The 19,386-nt window shown below is 39.0% G+C and overlaps 1 protein-coding gene across 16 annotated transcripts in view; it reads right to left on the bottom strand.

Moving 5' to 3' along the window:
* CAST (calpastatin) overlaps positions 1 to 19,386 on the bottom strand; it is a 109,128-nt gene that overhangs the window by 3,232 nt on the left and 86,510 nt on the right. For 13 of the 16 annotated variants that reach the window (XM_073888441.1, XM_025866825.2, XM_073888459.1 and 10 more), the window contains 10 exons: positions 18,917 to 19,018; positions 18,337 to 18,420; positions 16,904 to 16,954; positions 16,662 to 16,733; positions 12,073 to 12,171; positions 10,341 to 10,448; positions 8,952 to 9,041; positions 7,675 to 7,719; positions 7,187 to 7,279; positions 5,869 to 5,940 (listed from right to left, as the gene is read on the bottom strand). In XM_073888441.1, coding sequence (XP_073744542.1) covers positions 5,869 to 5,940; positions 7,187 to 7,279; positions 7,675 to 7,719; positions 8,952 to 9,041; positions 10,341 to 10,448; positions 12,073 to 12,171; positions 16,662 to 16,733; positions 16,904 to 16,954; positions 18,337 to 18,420; positions 18,917 to 19,018 — 816 coding nt within the window. The remainder of the gene's footprint in view (positions 1 to 5,868; positions 5,941 to 7,186; positions 7,280 to 7,674; positions 7,720 to 8,951; positions 9,042 to 10,340; positions 10,449 to 12,072; positions 12,172 to 16,661; positions 16,734 to 16,903; positions 16,955 to 18,336; positions 18,421 to 18,916; positions 19,019 to 19,386) is intronic. The other 3 variants (XM_073888444.1, XM_073888454.1, XM_025866817.2) reach the window with 1 other exon arrangement.

Here is a 19,386-nt window from a genome sequence, read left to right as displayed (position 1 = left end):
GGGGTCCAGCTTTCCCAAACTACTGAAAAGACTTTCCCTTTCCCCATTGTAAATTCTCGACTCTTTTGTTGTAAAATGACCATATATGTGTGGCCTTATTTCTGGGCTCTCTACTCTGTTCAGTTGATCTATGTGTGTGTTTTCATGCCAATACCATTACTGTTTTGGTTAACTATAGTTTTGTAAGATAGTTTAAAATTGGGAGTGTGATGCCTCTGGCTTAGTTATTCTCAAGACTGTTTTGGCTATTCAGGGTCTTCTGTAGTTTTATACAAATTTTAGGATTTTTAAAAGATTTGTGAAAAAAAATGCCATTGCAATATTGATGGGGAATGAACTGAATCTGTACATTGTCTTGGGTAGTATGGACATTTTAACGATATTAAATCTTCCAATCCCATAAGTACAGAATCTTTACATTTAGTTGTGCCTTCAATTTCTTTCATCAATGTCTTCTAGTTCTCAGTGGGTAGTTCTTTGAGCTCCCTGGTTAAATTTATTTCTAGGTATTTTATTTTTTGATATAACTGTAAATGGGAGTTTCCTTAATTTTATTGTTATTAACATACAGAATTGCAACAGATTATTGTATATCGATTTTCGTATGCTGCAGCCTTACTAAATTCAACAGTCTTTGGTGGAATTCTTTGGTATCTTTTATATATAATATTCTATCATCTGAAAATAGTGACAGTTTTACTTCTTGCTTTCCAATTTGGATACCTTTTCTTTTTCTTGCCTAAGTGCTTTGAACAGGACTTTTAATAGAATGTTGAATAAAAGTGATGAGTGGGCATTTTTGTCTTCCTCATTTTAAAAGAAAGTTTTCAGCTTTTCACCATTAAGTATGACGCTAGCTTTGGGTCTGTCATATATGGCTTTTGTTATGTTGGGGTATGTCTCTATATATACCAACTTTGTTGAGTTATCATAAGTGAAAGTTGAAATTTATCCAATGCTTTTTCTGCTTCTGTTGAAATGAGAGGATTTTTATCCTTCATTTTATTAATGTGGTATAGATCACATTGAATGATTCAGGGGTGTTGAACCAGCCTTGCATCCCTGGAATAAATCCCACTTGATAATGTTATATGATCCATTTGATAATATTTTGAGGATATTTTTAAAATCTATGTTCATCAGGAATATTGGCTTGTGATTTTATGTCCTGCTGTGCTTTGGTTATCAGAGTAATGCTTGTCCTATAACATCACTTTGGAAGTGTTCTTTCCTTCTCTATTTTTTGGAAGAGTTTGAGAAGGATTGGTGTTAATTATTCTTTGAATATTTGGTAGAATTCTCTAGTGAAGCTGTCTTGTCCTGAATGTTTGGGAGGCTTCTGATTACTGCTTTAATCTCCTTAGTCTGAACTGGTCAGTAATTACTATTTCATCCTGACTTCAGTCTCGGTAGGATATAGGTTTCTCTCTTCTAAACAGTTCATTATGTTGGCATGTAACTGGTCATTATGCACTCATTGCCATTTTAATTGTTTTTTGGCTGTTTTGTAGATCCTCTTTTCCTTTTTTCTCTATTCCTTTGTGATTTGATGACTTTCTGTATTAGTAAGCTTATATTCCTATTTTTTTGCACATTTACTATTGATTTTTGCTTTGCAGTTACTATGAAGTTTATGTATGACAACGTAAAAGTAAATTTACAGTCGATAACAAGTTTGCACTCTAAAGCTGTATATTTTTACTCCTCCCATTCTTTGTTTTTTGACATGCATTTTACATATTTTTATCGTGTATCCCTTAGTGGATTATTATAGTCAGTTTTTACTACTTTTGTCTTTTAAGCTTCCTGCTGGCTTTGTACATGATTGATTTACACCTTCACATTATTCTATTTTTTTTTAAAGATTTTATTTATTTGAGAGAGAGAGAATGAGAGATAGAGAGCACGAGAAGGAAGAGGGTCAGAGGGAGAAGCAGACTCCCTGCTGAGCAGGGAGCCTGATGCGGGACTCGATCCCGGGACTCCAGGATCATGACCTGAGCCGAAGGCAGTCGCTTAACCAACTGAGCCACCCAGGCACCCAACCTTCACATTATTCTGAATCTTACTGTATATTTACCTTTGCAGTGAGATTTGTTCTTCCATAAGTTTTCCTGATACTAATGAGCACCCTTTATTTTCAGCTCCAAGAAGTTCCTTCAACATGGCTTATAAGGCTAGCTTAGTGCTGATGAACTCTTTTGGCTTTTCCTTGTCTGGAAAACTTTTGCTCTCTTTCTATTCTGAATGACAACTTTGCTAGGTAGAAGATTCTTAGTTGAAAGTTCGTTTTTTTTTGTTTGTTTGTTTTTTAAATTTCAGCACTGTGAATAGCTGCCACTAGCTCTGGCCTGCAAAGTTTCTGCCAACAGTCTGCTGATAGACACAGTTGATTTTCTTTTGTTGTGTTGAAGATTCTCTCCTTGACTTTAACTTGTGATTTTTCAGTTATAATGTTACTTGGTGTGGGTGTCTTTAAATTCATCTTCTTGGGGGATCCTATGGTCATCCTGGATGTGGATGTCTGTTTCCTGTCTGTTTCCTGCAGGTTAGGGAAGGGCTCGGCCATTATCTCTTCTCCTTCTGGGACCCCGATAATATTAAGGTTCATCTACTTGATGTTGTCCTGTAAGTCCCTTAACCTATCTTTACTTTTTTTCTCCCCATTCTTTTTTCTTTTTATTGCTCTGATTGGGTGGGTTCTGCTATGTCTTTATGTTCACTAATCCTTTCTTATGCTTCACAGACTGTTCGATTTTTCAATTCAGTTACTGTATTTTTCAGCACTGTGACTTCTGTTTGGTACTTTGTCATTATTCCCATCTCTTGTTGAAGTTCTCACTGTGTTCATTTATTCCTCTCCCAAACTGGGTTTTTTTTTTTTAATATTTGTTTATTTGAGAATGTGTGTGTGTGTGTGTGTGTGTGTGTGTGGCAGGGAGGAGGCAGAGGGAGAATCCCAAGCAGACTCCCTACTGAGCACGGAGCCCAATGTGGAGCTTGATCTTATGACCTGAGCTGAAATCAAGAATTGGACGCTTAACTGACTGAGCTACCCAGGTGCCCCTGGTGAGCATCTTTTTAACTATCATGTTGACCTCTTCATCAGGTAAATAGCTTAGGTCCATTCTATTTTGTTTTTTGTTTGAGTTCCCCCCGAGATTTGATCTTGTTCTTTGATTTGGAGGCTATTCATCCACTGCTTCATGTTCCTTGACTTTGTGTTGGTTTCTATACTTTAAGTCAAACAGACACTCTGGTAGTCCTGAAGGAGTGTCCTGATGCAGGAGATGGAACCTTATTGTTTAACCCTGCCCGAGCTCTTGGTTATCTCTCAAACCTTTGTGATAGGCTGCTTAGACAATTTTATTTTTAGTGGGTCCTAGTGTTTGAGAGGGTGCCATGTTCTGTCAGGGTCCCAAAGGGGAGGATCTCTTGTCAGCTTCCAGATTGAAGCTGATTGGAAGCCAATGCCTTACAAAGCATCAGTTAAAGAAGGCACATATATACAGTCCAGTGAGACCACAATCTAAGTCCGGCTGGCTTGCCAGAGCCCAGTGATCTGGGGGGTCCCTTAAGTGGCAGTCACTAAAAACTAGATTTCCAGATGAGTATGTTAACTGCTTTCCAGCAGATACTGATGACTGAAGTGAGGCAGAGGGAGATAGAGGCTGCTGGACACTGTCTTTCTGTCTTGCAAAGTATTTAAACAGGTCCCTAGACAAGTGTTACATAAGATGCCTGACACTCAGGTCAATGCATAAGATGAGCCACTACACTTTCACAGAAAGTCTGGGTGCTTTTCAATTGGCTGCCTCCATGCAGGACTCTGGAGCAGGTGAGTCTGTGCTCTCAAGCCTTTTAAGAAAATTTCTCAGATCACTAAAGCCTTGTGGGGCTTGTGGATACAAGCCCCATTGGATTTCAGAGCTATATATTTGTGGGCTTCTCTCTCAAATGCAGGTCTTAAAAGGTGCCGGTGCCTAATGAGGGGTTCAAATCCTTTGCTCCTCAGGAAGAAGCTGTGTGTTTTGACTTCCCTTTTGATTATGGGTCATGGTGACTGGGGTTGTGTTTCTGGTGAGATTGTGTTCCTGTCTACCACCTGCTTCCATTTGGGCTGCTCGCATTTGCCAGGTAAGTAGGAGTCACTCAGCTAGTTTTGGGCTTTTTTTCACAGGACATTGTTAGATATGCACCTGTAGGTTCAGTGTGTCCATGGGAGAAGGTAGGTCACCATTTTGCTTCCTAGAGTTCCTTGATCTTATGACCTGAGCTGGCCTATATTGATGCAGCTGGCATATAGTTTTTAAAGCTATACCTTCAGTTTCTCATTATAGTGAGGGGATCATAGAAATAACCCTTTAAATTCTATGTTCTTAGAATAGGAAAGGATCTAGAAATTGTCTCGTCTAATTTACATTCCTGCCCTGAGCACACTTGGAGTAATTTTAATAGGCATCTCCCAACAGTTTCACTCCATTAACGCCCAGCTCTAAGAAATCAGACCCTGTAATCTTTTTTTTTTTTTAAATAATCTCTACACCCAGCATGGGGCTTGAGCTCACAACCCAGAGATCAAGAGTTATAGCTCTACTGACTGAGGCAGCCAGGTACCCTTGGACCCTGTAACTTCTTCTCATTGATCTTAGTACATCATTTTTCACGGTGCTCTAGAAAGTAGAACTAATACTCTTCCCTTCCAGGTAGCATCTAATGAATATTCTGGATCACAGAAACCCTCAGATCTTAATTCTGTATACTACTTCCATGTCCTAAAATTTATACCAACCCCATTTCTTGGCATTATCTCCCCTACTGCTGCCACCACCATTTAAATGTCTGAATTTGCTACGGTTTTTATAGTGCATAACATCTCATAATCAAATTGCTGATTTTCCTTAATGGTATATAATTTTTTTTATAACTAGCGGTTTACATTTAATGAAACAGATTATGAATCTGATCTGTCAATGTGTTATACAGAAATGGGAATGTGCAATAGGCAATTTCAAGTAGTGCTATGGTTCTCTGGAGGCGGGGAGGGATAAAAAAAATTCACCCTTCCAAGTATTTGCCAAAGTCTCAATCTACCACATTATCAACTCTTAATGCCCCAAAGCCTACTACTGAGAGATCAAGTAAACGAAGGATAAGGACCAATGAACTAGCAACCAGTAAGTCATCACTGGTTGCAGGTAGGGCTCAAGCAGAGGAAGCAGGAGTCCTAGATGTCTGAGGGAGGTCAAAGTACTGAAGGAATTGGGCTGTAGGCTTATAACTGGAGAACTGCTTTTACAGTGATGAAAGAACTGGAATTGTTTATAATACAAGGACAAAGAGTCAAGATGAACAGACTGGAGAGAGTGGATTATTGAGCCCTCAGAGAGAAGGGCCACATTGGGGCAAGCAGGAGAGAAGGTTGTCAGTAGGGAGGTGGGTAGGCGACCTTCGGGATTTTGTGCAGGGTGGCCTCCACTTTCTCTTTGAAGTTGAAGGCAAAGGTAGCTGCACACAAGGGGGTGTAGCTGGAGGAGAGTCCGAAGAAAGTGGGATTGAGGGGGGGCTACATTGATTGTGGGCTAGCACAGACAGCTCGGTGGGCACTGTGGACCATAAAATTAGAGTGGGCTCATCCAGAGTCTGTGAGACAGAGGGGGGAAATGCAAGAAATTTGAATTGTGTTAAGAATGATCATTTAGATTTCTAAAGTCCCACATACTTTTCTAAGTCTCTAAAACTTCAATTTCTTAAGCAAGATATGCTCTGGGATATTCTGACTAGATTCCAGTTAGAAACCAAATGGTTAAAAGCATAAATGCTACACCATGTAATTGCTACTTTGTAGTAATATTTAGGGCTGTTTACCTTGGCGGACTCCTTTGCTTTACCTCCATTCTTGGCTGCTTTGGTGCTGGGAGCAGTTCTCTTGACTTTGTCCTAAAGCAAAGGAAACGTAATGAGGCTACTGTTATCATCAGCCCATCGAGTGTAATCAAATAATGGAAAACTTTGAATATACACAGAAGTGGTTAAGGTAGAATGTAAAAAGGATTAAAAATACAGAGGAAAGTGTGGGTCACACTGATGTTCTGCCAATTTCCATGAGGAATTCTCATCAAAACAGTGTTTGTTTCTATCGGTACCAGTTTTTATGTGCCAACAAAGCAAGAATGGGATACTCATTTTCAGTGTTATGGAAAACAAATTTAACGATAGAAACTTATCACAGAGAGCTGCAGGCAAGTCTCACACAAAGTCCCGTTCACCAAAAAGGCATTATTTATCCAGGAGCAAGAAAAAGGATGCTGAAGTAGTCTAGAAATTAAATCACCCAACAAGGGGAGGACTGACAATTCAGTGATTGGGGGAGGTGTTTAATAAGAGCAAAACAACAGCAAACAGATCTGCAGTATTGTTCTGAAAATGACTTTCAAGGGCACTCAATTCACTTTTCTACATGATTTGTATTAAGGGCATGGCTATAGCTTCAAGGCCGCATACCTGTTGTACCCCTAGTTTTCCATTCACCTTTAATCATATGTTCTGAGCACCTGCTACCGCTGAGCACAGCTACACAGCGCACTGGTATAACACAGGCCAAGTGGGGCCCAGAGGCCAGGGGGCGCCCTTGACCTGGGGTGCGGGGCGGGGGGGAATCAGCCAGCTGGGCACTGGCAGAAAGGAGAGGAAACCCCAGGGGGCAACAGCCAGGAGAAGGCGCCATGCGGGTGGGGCCTGCTCTCATTTTAAATGAGCAGAGACAAACCATTAGGGTCCAATGCCAAGAGAGTGGCCATCAAACATGATGGCTTTGGGAGGTTATACAGCGACATGAAAAAAACTTATGAAATAAGTATTGTATTAGATATGAACTTAAACTTACACATGCCTATTACCTGAAATAATGGACCATATATATGTATCCTATATATATATTTAATGTTTAAGTATATATAAATATAATTATATATAACGTAATATATAAATTATATTACATATAAAGTATTGAATATACATACACACACACAACTATGTAAAACATATGGAAAAAGCTAAATATGCCCAATAATGCTGGGTAGTATAATTATGGATTTTTTCAAGTTCTTTATGGCCATCACTGAATTTGTTCTGCAGCCTACAGCTCTATGCAGACACACAAAGTCCATATTAAGAAGTATAGCACCTCTGCTGTGTTCTCTGAGGCTCCTGTGGGTGCAGGACAGCTGTCAAAATCGCCTGACAGGGCATCAATGGGGTCTTTGTCATCTTCAGGTTTCTGAGATATTAAGAGAAATAACCATCAGTGAAGGAGCACGAGGCAAAAATACTGTAAGGGACATTTTTCCACATCACTGAAAATAAGGTATTAATGAGGAAACCTTGCTGACATTCTTTTCCTAAATTAAAACATGAAAATCCTTACAGCTTTACTTTCTTCCCTTTTACACAAGTTTGCTCAGTATTCTAAGCCTCAGTTATTCAATCTAAAAAACGAGTCTAAATGTGCTCTTGTGAGGGCTAACAGAGAAATCACACACAGCCACTCATCTTCACATTGTACCAAGCACAGGGCAGCCATTCGATAAATTTCAGATTTCTAAAAAGCAAAATAAAAGTTCAGCTAGAACGAAAAAAACCTTTGTTTATGGGAACATGCTGCTATGTATTTACCTTTGAGTCCTTGGGTTTCTTTGCAGGTGGCTTTGCTGGTTTGCCCTTAAAAACAAGGTAGGTTATTAGTTAAACATAGATCTTTGTAAAGGTTTCCCTCGGTGTAGTCAGTAATTGTAGACTCTATGGTTTAATGCCTTGCCTGAGAATCAATGGAGCAGAGATGTGCAGGAAGTGATAAACCTCAAGAGTCTGGTCATGGAAGTGAAGGAAACAATTATTTAGGAACTTCCTGCCATCATGTGTTAAAATTTGACTTAGAATATTACAAAAAGTAACTTGTGTTTTTCTGTCTTATTTATAAGAGCTTATATGTTGGAAGTCTTTCAGGGGTTGGAATGGCACATGTTTTTCTTTTTTTCAGGATTACAAGTATAACTCAGCAGGGACTTTACCCATCTACACAGGCAAGGACATTAAATAATACCTTTCCCATGGAATACAAGCAGGGTCAGACAGCACTATCAAAGCAGGGAGGCTTCTAGCAGGATGCAGAAATGCTATCTTCAGGAATAGAGAATGCAAGCAAGGAGAATTGATTTCTCTAAGAGACACTGAAAAAAACACTTCCAATCAGAGTCCTCAACCCCACCCAATGAATCAGTACAGAATGGGAAGGATCTAATTTAGGCTTCCTTGTTTCTCACTCAACAGGCCCAGAAAGGGTTATTTCTCAGCTCACTGACTTGCAACGAGGAGCCGAAAGGGAAGGGTACAGGCCCAGCTGACCTAAGGAAAACTGGTTTCATTTAGAGACAAACAGCCGAAGACCTGACAGTATATTTAGATCTAGCAAGAGGACTTGGGACGGGGAATATGGTTTTGCCTGTCTTTACTCGGAATAGTGCTGCCGGTGGTACAGAGGAATAAAGGAAGAGCCCAAGTTGCAAAGGGGCCTTATTTATTTATTTATGAATTAGTCCAGTACAAGCTCCTTTGTCTGCTTTAGGCAGGAGTACAACTACCATTTTTTATAGCCTTTTCTTGCAAAGAGAATGCATCTGTGCACATGCCCTGGAATCTTAAGCACCAGTGACTGACTGAACACTATTCAATTCAGTGTACACCATAGCGCCCAGGGTAGTGAACATCAAACAACACTGGCTCGAATAAATATTCAGCAGAATCCTAGACAAGCTGCTCAGGAGAGACATTAAAAGCACTCCTTTATGTGACATTTTTATGCTGTGAAAAGTGCACCTCCTGTTCCTTGCAAGGGAGATTCGAATGTAAACAGCTTTGTGCTATATATCCAACCTACATCTGCCTTCACTTACCTCCCCATTATCCAAGAGGTGTCTGTATTCAGGGGGGATGGTGTCATCTCTTTCTCCCAGCTTGTCTCTGTGTTTGGCTTTAGCTCTTTCCTGTAAACATGGGACAGAATATTTGCTCCTTCACTTAGTACTTCCTAAAACGCAGCAGTCAACATTTATTCTACTTCCCCAAGATAAACAGTCTCTTTATTTTCTAAGTAACAACAAAACAAAACATTGTCAACAAACAATGACTTGATGAAAAAAAGTGAATCTAGGTGCTTCTATATGTCAATCCACACGTGTGGATTTCTACCTGTATTTTAAGATAAATGATGAAATATTTATCCTTAGAAACCACGGAAAGAGAGAAAAACCAAGTGTATAAACTATCTTTTGTCTTTATGTCAGTTTCACTTTTTAAATAAGGTAAGTCACTGTACTTTGATTTTGAGAGAGGAACTATTTACAACCTTGATGTTTCAGAGCAACGCTGAAGGACCAGCCCACACAGCCAACCCGAATGAGTGTGCTGACTGCTTGAGTTGTGGGGGAGGAAGCATTTGCTGCTGGGGAAGCGGCAGCTTCACCCCTGCATCCTCACCTCATGGGGGCACGTCTGTCACAGATTCGGTGACATTCACTCCCCACCCTCCCCCTGGGGGGGTAGGGGGGAAGAGGCTTCATTTTTCTGCATCATTATTTCATTTTTCAAATACAGGTCAAGTTCACATCAATGGTCCTATAACAGTGGGAGAATGAAGACCTAAGGATCCTTTGAAATGCCCTGGGACATGGATCTGGCTGGTCACTTCCAAGCTAAATGGATCATGTAGTACACTTACTGGATACTGTTAGCATGAATAAGCACTTACTGATGTTCTAGAAGGTGTGTAGAGCTAACAGTGTTCGCCCTGCAGACACGCTTCTGCTCAGTGCTGACTCCTGGCCCAATGCTTCATTTAGGGGTTTGCACGCAGAGTTATGACGGCTCAGGAGTCTCCTAGGGAAATCTGACAAATAGGGGACCTCTGCCCCTACATGCACAGAATATGTCACCCTAAAAAATGCACGTATCTGTGGGTCATATATATGATAGATGCTTACTGCCAGATAAAACCAAGAAAAGTTAATGTGGGAAACGAATGAAAGTAAAGCAGAGCTGTACTTTTCCATCATAACTAAGTCTGGTCTCACAAATAGGACATCCGCCTGAGCGTGTGACCCAGCATAGTCCTCACTGAGGCAAAAAATTCAACAGACTACAGAGAAGGAAAAAAATGAGACTTAAGTTACCCGACTGTTCACTAAAACTCCAAAGTCAGAAGTGGATTTTTTTTTCCTTTTATGTGCACAGTAGGATACTCTACGCTATGAAAACCTTAGATTTAACTTATATACTTTTTTTACCTTGACCTTATCCTCTATTGGTTTGTTGTCATCTGGATCAGGCTGCCTTTGTCCTAGACTGTCAGAAAGTTGATCCAACGCATCGTCTAGTTCTTTGTTGTCACTCTGCTAAAAAGTCAATCTGAATTAGTCACTGGTTAGCCAAATCAGGTCCTCTTGGAATGTGGCCCTGACACGGCCACTAAGACTTCCATAAACTCATGAGATTTTCACCTGGGAGGTGGGCAGGCCCTTGGGTGGCGCTCCTTCCCCTAATCTTTCCCTATCCACACTGCCATGAGCCTGTCTACCCCACCCTACCCCCTGATGCCTCTCTCTCCTAAAAAAAACAAAAGGCTCCAAAAATTAGGGAGTTCCTGGCCTATTTTGTTGGAAAATGCATCTTCCTAGGCATTCAGCGTGTGCAACACTCCTGGTGACAGTCTGAGGGCTCAGGAAAGAAAACATGAATTATGGTAGCTTATTTTCTGATTCCCACATTTACTCATTTAAGTAAAGATTTACAAAGAGTCTGAGTGATGGCTTCATACAAAATATTAACTGAAACTAGACTTTATGATGGGAAACGAGATGGGAAAGGTGTCATCCTAAAACACACCTGTGAAAGGCATACAGGCTTTGGATTGCACATGTTCACCACGCCCCTCAGCCAGGGCAGAGCCCTCACGTGAGTTTTAAGGACTAAAGGGTAAACAGCAGCCTGGCTCATTAATGATTCTTCCTGTGCACAGGCACTTTCGTCATTGTGGGGGGATGGACACACACACACACGCGTGCGCGCGCGGCATTTTACTGGTTTTTAAGAGCTTCGTTGGAGCCCAGGATTAGAGCTGTTAATGGTGGAGCTAACCATGCTGAGCCATTTGGGCCTCTGGATATTTTCAGATGATCCTGAGGCTGACCCAACAGGATGCAAATTCGTTCAGAATCTCAGACTACAGCACTAAGCAGCAAGCTTTGATGCTACATCAAAAGGAAAGGAAGCATAGCTGACTTCACTAAAGCTACTTCATCTCCATCTAGCAAATGAGGTACTTGTTCTCATCCAAAGGAGATGGGGATCTGGTTTAGGGCAATCTCTTTGATGTGGTGTGGTCTCCTCGCCTCAATAATGTATAATTTGGTACTGCACAGAAAATTAATCAAGGAAGTCTGGAAAAGCTTTGGTCCCACAGAACTGCCTCAGCACATGTAAATAATTAAAACAGTATTGATGCTGAGGTTTTTGTATTGCTACCATGAAAATGACAAAGTTTTCCTGGTATGAATGGGAGGAAAACTGCTCTAACATGACATATTTGAATTTCTGGGAGAAGGAGCTCAAACACTGAGCAATTCCATAAAATAAACTTGAGGTTCAATAATGCAGAGTATTTATAGCATGTGTCAGGAAAAACATAGAGGAGGAGAAAATAATCAGGAAAGCTAAAGAATTCATCAAATCTAATAATTCAAATATATACACAATGCATACTCCTGCTCTTTCAATTCTAATAAAGCAACAGTAATATTAAGCTCCTGGACTATGTGTAAAATACTTCATAAACATTGTTTCATTTAATTACTTCAGATATTCTGCCATCTCCCAAAATCGCCAGTCTTCTTTCTTCTAAAACAGAAGGGGCTTTATCTTCCTAACGATTTTATGTATTTTCATTTACTGTAAGGCAAGGGCCCTACTTTCTTTCTTCTTGTTGTTACTGTAAAAACCTATTTCTAAGATGCTGCTTACCACAGTGTCAGGGGGTGGGCCGGCAGAGTGCGTGGTGGGAGCTGGGGTTTGGGAGACCACTTCAGAGATGACAGCAGGAAGGTTAGCGTCTTCAAATTTCTTTTGTAAAAAAAAAAAAAAAAAGGAAAAAAAGAAAAAAAATTATATATATATACACACACACACAAATATATACACAATATATTACACTTCATATATACATGTCAGTAATATATACAGAACTATGCCTGCAATGCCATCACATAAATACATTTTTTTAAAGATTTTATTTATCAGAGGAGAGAGACAGAGCGCACAAGCAGGGGGAGTGGGAGAGGAGAAGCAGGCTTCCGGCTAGCAGGGAGCCTGATGCAGGGCTTGATCCCAGGACCCCGGGATCATGACCTGAGCCAAAGGCAGATGCTTAACTGACTGAGCCACCCAGGCATCCCTAAATACACTGTATTTTTTTTAAGACTTTAAGGAATCTTAAAAAAAAAAAAAAAAAGATTTTAAGGAATCTTTACACCCAACAAGGGGCCTGAACTCACAAACCAAGATCAAGAGTCACAGGCTCCACCGACTGAGCCAGCCCGGAGCCCCTTAAATAAAATTTTTAATACAGCTTTATTACTATTTATTCTCTTCATCCAAATGCATGCAAAATAACACAAATCTTAAAGGCAATTTTGATTCTACTTCCTCCTCCATAGTTGCAGGTTACACCATCTCTTAATTCCTATTGAAATTTATTATTCCAAATGTTCAAAAATCTAATGAGAGTTGCATGGTCTGTTTACACATTTTTTGGTGTACATTTAGGTTGTTTGCAGTTTTCAGCTTTCTTCTTTATAATTAGTTGCTCTGTGTAAGTTCTCACAGTGGTTCTTTTTATTGAGCTGGCTCTATCCTGACAAATTGCCCTGCCTCTCCAGAGTTGATAGAAATTCATACTGTGGAAAGCAATGAATGAGCATGCTTGCTTTCTGTGGCCTCCCTTGCCTCAATTAGAAATTTGTTACATATTTTTAATTCTGATACAAGGTGTATAATGATGTCCCAGTGTTGCTTTATACCTGGTATATGTTGTGTGATTTCAGTGTTATTTTTTCTTAATGTTAAATAGTATATTATTCCAGAATCTTTCTGAAATAATGATTTATTTTCCTTTAAAAAATATACTAAATCTTTTATGTTCATTTCTCAATTTTTTCCCATTGATCTATAGCTTTGCATTCTGAATCAGAATTGAATTTATCATTATCATATAAATCAATCCCTATATTTGAGGTCATCTTTCCTAAAAATACTGAAAAATGCTTTTGAAAAATGCTTTTCAGTTTTTCATGTTTTTATACATTTGCTTTAGCTTTTCAAACATATTTTAGAATAATTTTATTGAGTTATATGAAGTGCTATTTTAAGTTAAAAAACTGACTTATAAAACGACTGTAGAGATTTGTCGTGATTCTTTTAAGACACAGAGTCAAACTATCTTAGATGTTTTAATTTCTTCACGTTCTCATTTTTCTGTTCATCTGCTGCTCTTTTCTTTAATGTCTGACGTCTCATACTATTTTCCAATCTGTTACTGATGTACACAGCATGCACAATGGTATCTACAAATGTGGTATCTACAACTAGGGATATCTACAAATGCACAAATTTCCTTTTTCATACTTGTCATTTCTTTTTCATGTGTTGTTATTGATTTTTCATACACCACTAAACAAAAATGACAATAAAATCAACTTCTTTTACTTTTTTTCTAAAGGAAATGCCTCTAGCTTAATTCTGAATATTTGATTCTTGAAGTTAAATATACTCTTTAATACATTAAGGGATTATCTACTTTTTAGAGGTTTTTATTTAAAATATAAAGGCATGTGAAATTTGAAATACATCTTTTATATCGATGTAACTGTTCTTCTCTGATACACTACTATGCTATATGGATTTCCCTGATATTAAATAAATCTTGAATTTCTGACAGTGATAAATAATTACTTTAATAATTCTATATTCTGTTTGTTAAAAATTATACATCTACAGATTTGAGTGACTTTAGTTAATAATGCTATATTAATTGAGTTTTAAGATTAAGACCATCATTACTTGTAGAAGCAACTATGTAGGCCATGTTTTTGAGAACATATTTATGTCACACAGGACTATCTGATGTTCAACATTTAAGAGTCAATTTTAAACTTCTCTTGGAAGCAAAGTTTGAAAACAGTTCTAATCTCTTCAGTTTTTCTTTTGCTTAGGTGTTATGAATTGTGTTTTATATTTTCTTTAAAAAAATACTGCACATAGTTGTTTGTAAAATTTAGTTGCTATCTTGTACTTCTTAGATCTCATTTTAAAAAATTAAGTTTTGGGGACACCTGGGCGGCTCAATCTGTTAAGCATCTGCCTTACACTCAGATCATGATCCCAGGGTCCTGGAATTGAGTGCCCTATCAGGCTCCTTGCTGGGCAGGGAGCCTATTTCCCCCTCTGCCAGCCACCGCCGCCCCCCAGAAAATAAATAAAATCTTTTAAAAAATTACTAAAATTGAGTTTTATTGGTAAGATTGCTATTATTTCTGTCAATGTTTTATAGAATGTTAATAACTGTTGATTCTTTCATTTATGTTCTCATTTAAAAATCTAATCAAATTTTATTTGTAAGACTTTTTTCTCTTTTACAGTTGTTGGTATCTTATCAAATTTTAGTTATTTCAAATCAAGCAACCATGGGCCAGTTAGGTCTCAGGCTGCGATTTTCATCTCCTACTATACTTGACTGCTACTTTCTTTTGGGTGGTTACTTTATAATAGCTTATTTAAATGTAAAATAATTACTTATTTATAATAATAGCTTTATAATAGCTTAAGTTTGAAATTCAAAATCCAATAAACATTTGGTTAATCAGATTTCTCTTTTCCTTCATTATTGATGAAGGTATTTATGATATTGTATCTCATGAATACTTATTTGCCTACTTATCAAAGATTTTGATTTGCAAATGTCTTATACTTGATTTTTTAAAATAGTCTCTTCAGAATTTACTTCTTGATTTTAGTGATAGTAGTAGAATGTTTTTAACTTTCTCTTTTTTTTATTTTTTTCAAGCAGGGGAGCAGCAGAGGGAGAGGGAGAAGCAGGCTCCCAGCTGAGCGGGGAGCCTAACACGGGTCTGGATCCCAGGACCCTGAGATCAGAACCTGAGCAGAAAGCAGACGCTTATCTGGCTGAGCCACTCAGGCACCCCTAAATTTCTCTTTTTAAATAGAATTTCTATTTTATTGTGATCAAAAAACATGGAATGCACAGCAAGCACTCCTTTATATTTGAACATTAATTATGAGTCAGAATATGATACTTTTCCTCCAAAGTTCTTGGGACTTTCCCCCAATAATTTCCTACTTTGACCTCTTAACTTACCATAATTGGTTATTTCTACTTTGTTCACGATAGACACTAATAAATTTTTCCCTTTGCTAGACTAATTTTCTAAGATTATATATATATTTTTTTTAAATGGTTGGTTATTTTATCTCTAGTCATTTCACTGCTATACATCTTCTTGGGTGGGTATAAATTCACAGTTACATTTTCTTTGAATTTCTAAAAGAAAAGCCCTAACATAATATCATAATAATACAGACAGTATGAGGAAGGTGATTAAGGCATGCCCCCCCCCCCCAATCTGTTGTTTTGCATCACTCTAACGATATGATTTCCACATTCCTGGGCATACTGCTCACTTTATATTCTCCCTTAAATCAGGACTCGGGAGCTTCTCTGTACTGTAATCTGTTTGTATGGAGGAGGAAAAGGGGAAGGTCATGGAATGGGGTGACTCATATGTACTGCCTGGGCATCGTACTTTCATAGGGGTCCAGTGAGGACCATGCACTGGTTAGTAATCCCGTCTTTGAAGGGTTTATTGCTTCATGAAGTCCAAAAATGAGCAACTCCAAGGAATCATTATTTCTCCTAGTTGCTACTCATTTCGTTTCTCGACTGATATATTGTCTATGCCACTGTCCACATAAGAACTTTGTAAATAGATAACCCAGATCCCACAAAAAAACGATCTGGAATTATACAAGTTTGGGCACTCCAACAGACTTACAATACGTTTGCATATAAATAAGCTCTAAAAATCCTACAGTAGAGCAACCTGCTTACAATTACCCATATTTCCTGAAATTTCTAGTAACAAAATTCCCTCTGAGGAACTATCTGTTCTACACAGAGCTAAGTTTCCCTAGGAGGCAATTATGGAAGATGATAAACTAGAAATATCAACAGGTAAAGTTACTTGAGATGTACTTTTGGGTAAATTCTGTTATAAATTCTCTTTTCCTAAGTATACTTGATAAAGAATACATGCTCATTGGTTCAATTAGTTAAACTTGCAAATATCCACTGTGCTGGAACACTATTTCATGATAGGACACACATCTCATGGCCACAATGGGTTGAAGGCCTTTAATTCTGTGACTGTTTCCTCAGCTCCAAAGTCAGATTCTAAGTCACTTTAAATGTAATTTAAGTGTTTCCATTTATTTCTGCCACCCTGCAAGTAAGGAAATAAAACCAGGAGTTTCAGACTTACAAGAGATGCAGAGTTTGGGGAACCAGCGAAGTCCTTAGACAAAGCATCAAGAAGGAAGTCTTCACTCATGGGCTGTAAAAACCAAGAAATGTATCAACAAATGCCCCCTCATCTGTTTCCTCTTCAAAGGATGTCACTATTTATGGCTGATCAGCTTATTAAAAAGAAAGCCATGCCCTTCCAGAATTAACAATCAGGGCCAAGTGAGAAAGATACACTTAGAGAAAATGGGCTTTGCTTACTGGAAGCGATTCCTTGGACACTTTTGTCAAGAGTGGTTTTCCATCTTTATCCTATTTGGGAGAGAAAAACACAGCACAGATTCATGTCACTTGATTTATCCTGGGGGACTGATGCCAAGTACGAACCCTTGTAAACACTGTAAGGCATCTACAGGTTATACCCAATGTTGTACGTTATAAATCAGATTCATCATTTCAGGAAAAAGATTCTCTCACCAGGGAATATGCTCTAATTAGTTCATGTAAACCAACAGCTCACATGTATCAGGCATTCCCCAGGCATGGGGACTACAAAACAAACTGCACGGCTTGTGACATCAGAAGCCCACACCCTAGTGCAGCAGAAACCCAGGTGAGTAGCTGAAGTAGTGTGACGCGAGGTACCGGGTCAGGGCGCTCACAGGACACACTGGGAGCACAGGGATGCACCCCTCACCTGCTTGGGGGATGGGCTTTGCCAAAGTTGCCTGAAATCTGGTTAATTTCATAGGCAAGACATTCAACTACTATGCACTGATTCTGTGCAACACCCTGTAGTAAGCACCGAGAATATTACAGAAAGTAGGATAGACAAAATTCTTGCCTATCATCTGAGCTCATCCTTATGGCTCACATGATGCCAAGTCTGAGATGACTCTAAGTGCTACTTCTGAGAAATAGGACAAAGACGTGAAAACATCTGAAGCTGTTTAGTAAAGGAAAATTTATAAATGAATGGTAAATCCCACTTATCCACATACACACAAATAACTCAGCGCAAGCCTAGAGACGTGTAGTTGTACATAAATACATAAGAATATATGTGCATTTAGTTGAATATGCTCTTAAGTAGCAGCATCTTTTTTTTAGTGATTTTTTTAATGTTATGTAAGTAGCAGCATCTTATGAAGATAACGGACATGTGTTCTGTCCACGCATGTGTCCCTGATCAAGTGATTGTGCTTCAACTACAAATACATCATGCAGTCTCCCCACTGTGTCACTTGTTCCGTACGATCTGTACTTTCAAAATGAAAGAAACAGAATAATTATCCTTCTACTTAAGGTCAAACAGGCTTTCTTACTTTTCCAATTTATATCTAAGAGTTGCGAATTTTTCTTCCTAGGAAATAATTATTCCTCACTTTAGTTTTCCTAGTTACATAAAGGTTTTTGAAGTTTTTCTTTGTTTCCGGTATTGTAACAAACCATGTATTAAATGGGAAAAAATTTTAGACATTAGATTTTTTTCACTTAAGGGAGGAGTGAAAGGTCACTGAGGAGTATTTTAGCTTCATACCTGGTATGCCAACAGAGTATTAGCAAACTGTGTGGCATCTGAAACATTAAAAACAAGCTCTTTATATTCCGGGCCTGTTTCCATGTCCCTGCTTTATGTTTATAAAATTCAGGATTAATTAAAATAAAACAGACAAACACCCCAGGCTGTTTACCTTGACCTCTTCTAGTCTATAATCAGGAGGAATGGTTTCTTCTTTTTCACCAAGTTTTTCACGATCCTCTTCTTTGGCTTTCTCCTACATAAAGATTATACCATTTTCATGATTAACACACCTCCATAAAGTGGATGCCTAAGTGGTTCCATCTGAGGTAAGGAGCTCCACTGTTAGACGAGAACGTACCTATGGCCCAGTGTGTAGAGGTCTCAGAAAAACCTCCGCTTTCTCAGCCTCCCCTACCTCTGCCACCTCCCGATGCCACCCCATCACCTGCCGGGCTGAAGGGCGATGCCGAGCGGCTGGGAAGCGGCCACTTCCCTCAGGCCTCCTGGGCACTGCGAATGCACACAACCCGGGCGCAAGGCAGAGAGTATAAGCGCGCTATCCGTCTGCCGCTACAGCAAAACACTGTAGCGGCGATGCTACTCGGGGTTAGATTATCGAACAGGTGTGCTCCCTGAGAGAGAAAGCCAGCTGGTCATGTGTTGTGGGGGGGGGAAAAATGACTAACTTCCTTGGGGAGTGAAGACCATCAGTAACAGCTCCTTTCTAGAAGTGACTGAGCTGCTATTACCTTCACTTTATCCGCCATGGGCTTTACATCTTCTTGGTCTGCTTCCTTCTTCCCCAGGCTGCCAGCCAAGGCTTCTACCGCATCATCGGGCGCCATGCCTTTCTAAAAGCACATTCGAGGATACACTAAGTAAGGTGGTTAATCACTCCTTTTAAAAGAGACTACATCAAACAATTCAGAAAGGCATATCCTTATTTCAGGTCTAGATAAGAAGTACATGTCATCGTTTAATAATTTAATTACCAATTGAATTAGAATCTATGTTTAAGAAACCTACAATGTTAAAAATTGGACCAAGTTTCCTATGCTAAGTAAGCATTAAGTGGGTGTAACATGTATTGACACTGAGCAACTTACATAATCTAACCCAGTGTCTTGGTGTGAAAACAAGACAACGGAAAGGGTATATACCTCAGAGAAGCAGAAAACCAGGAAAGAAGGGATCTTTACGGTGATCATTCTAGAGACGG

Source organism: Callorhinus ursinus, unplaced genomic scaffold, assembly GCF_003265705.2.
Source record: "Callorhinus ursinus isolate GAN/ISIS: 27379988/994484 unplaced genomic scaffold, GSC_fseal_2.0 scaffold3, whole genome shotgun sequence".
NCBI classification, from domain to species: Eukaryota; Metazoa; Chordata; class Mammalia; order Carnivora; family Otariidae; genus Callorhinus; species Callorhinus ursinus.
Note: the sequence above shows the minus strand (reverse complement) of the source record. Positions and strands in the feature narration are given on the sequence as shown.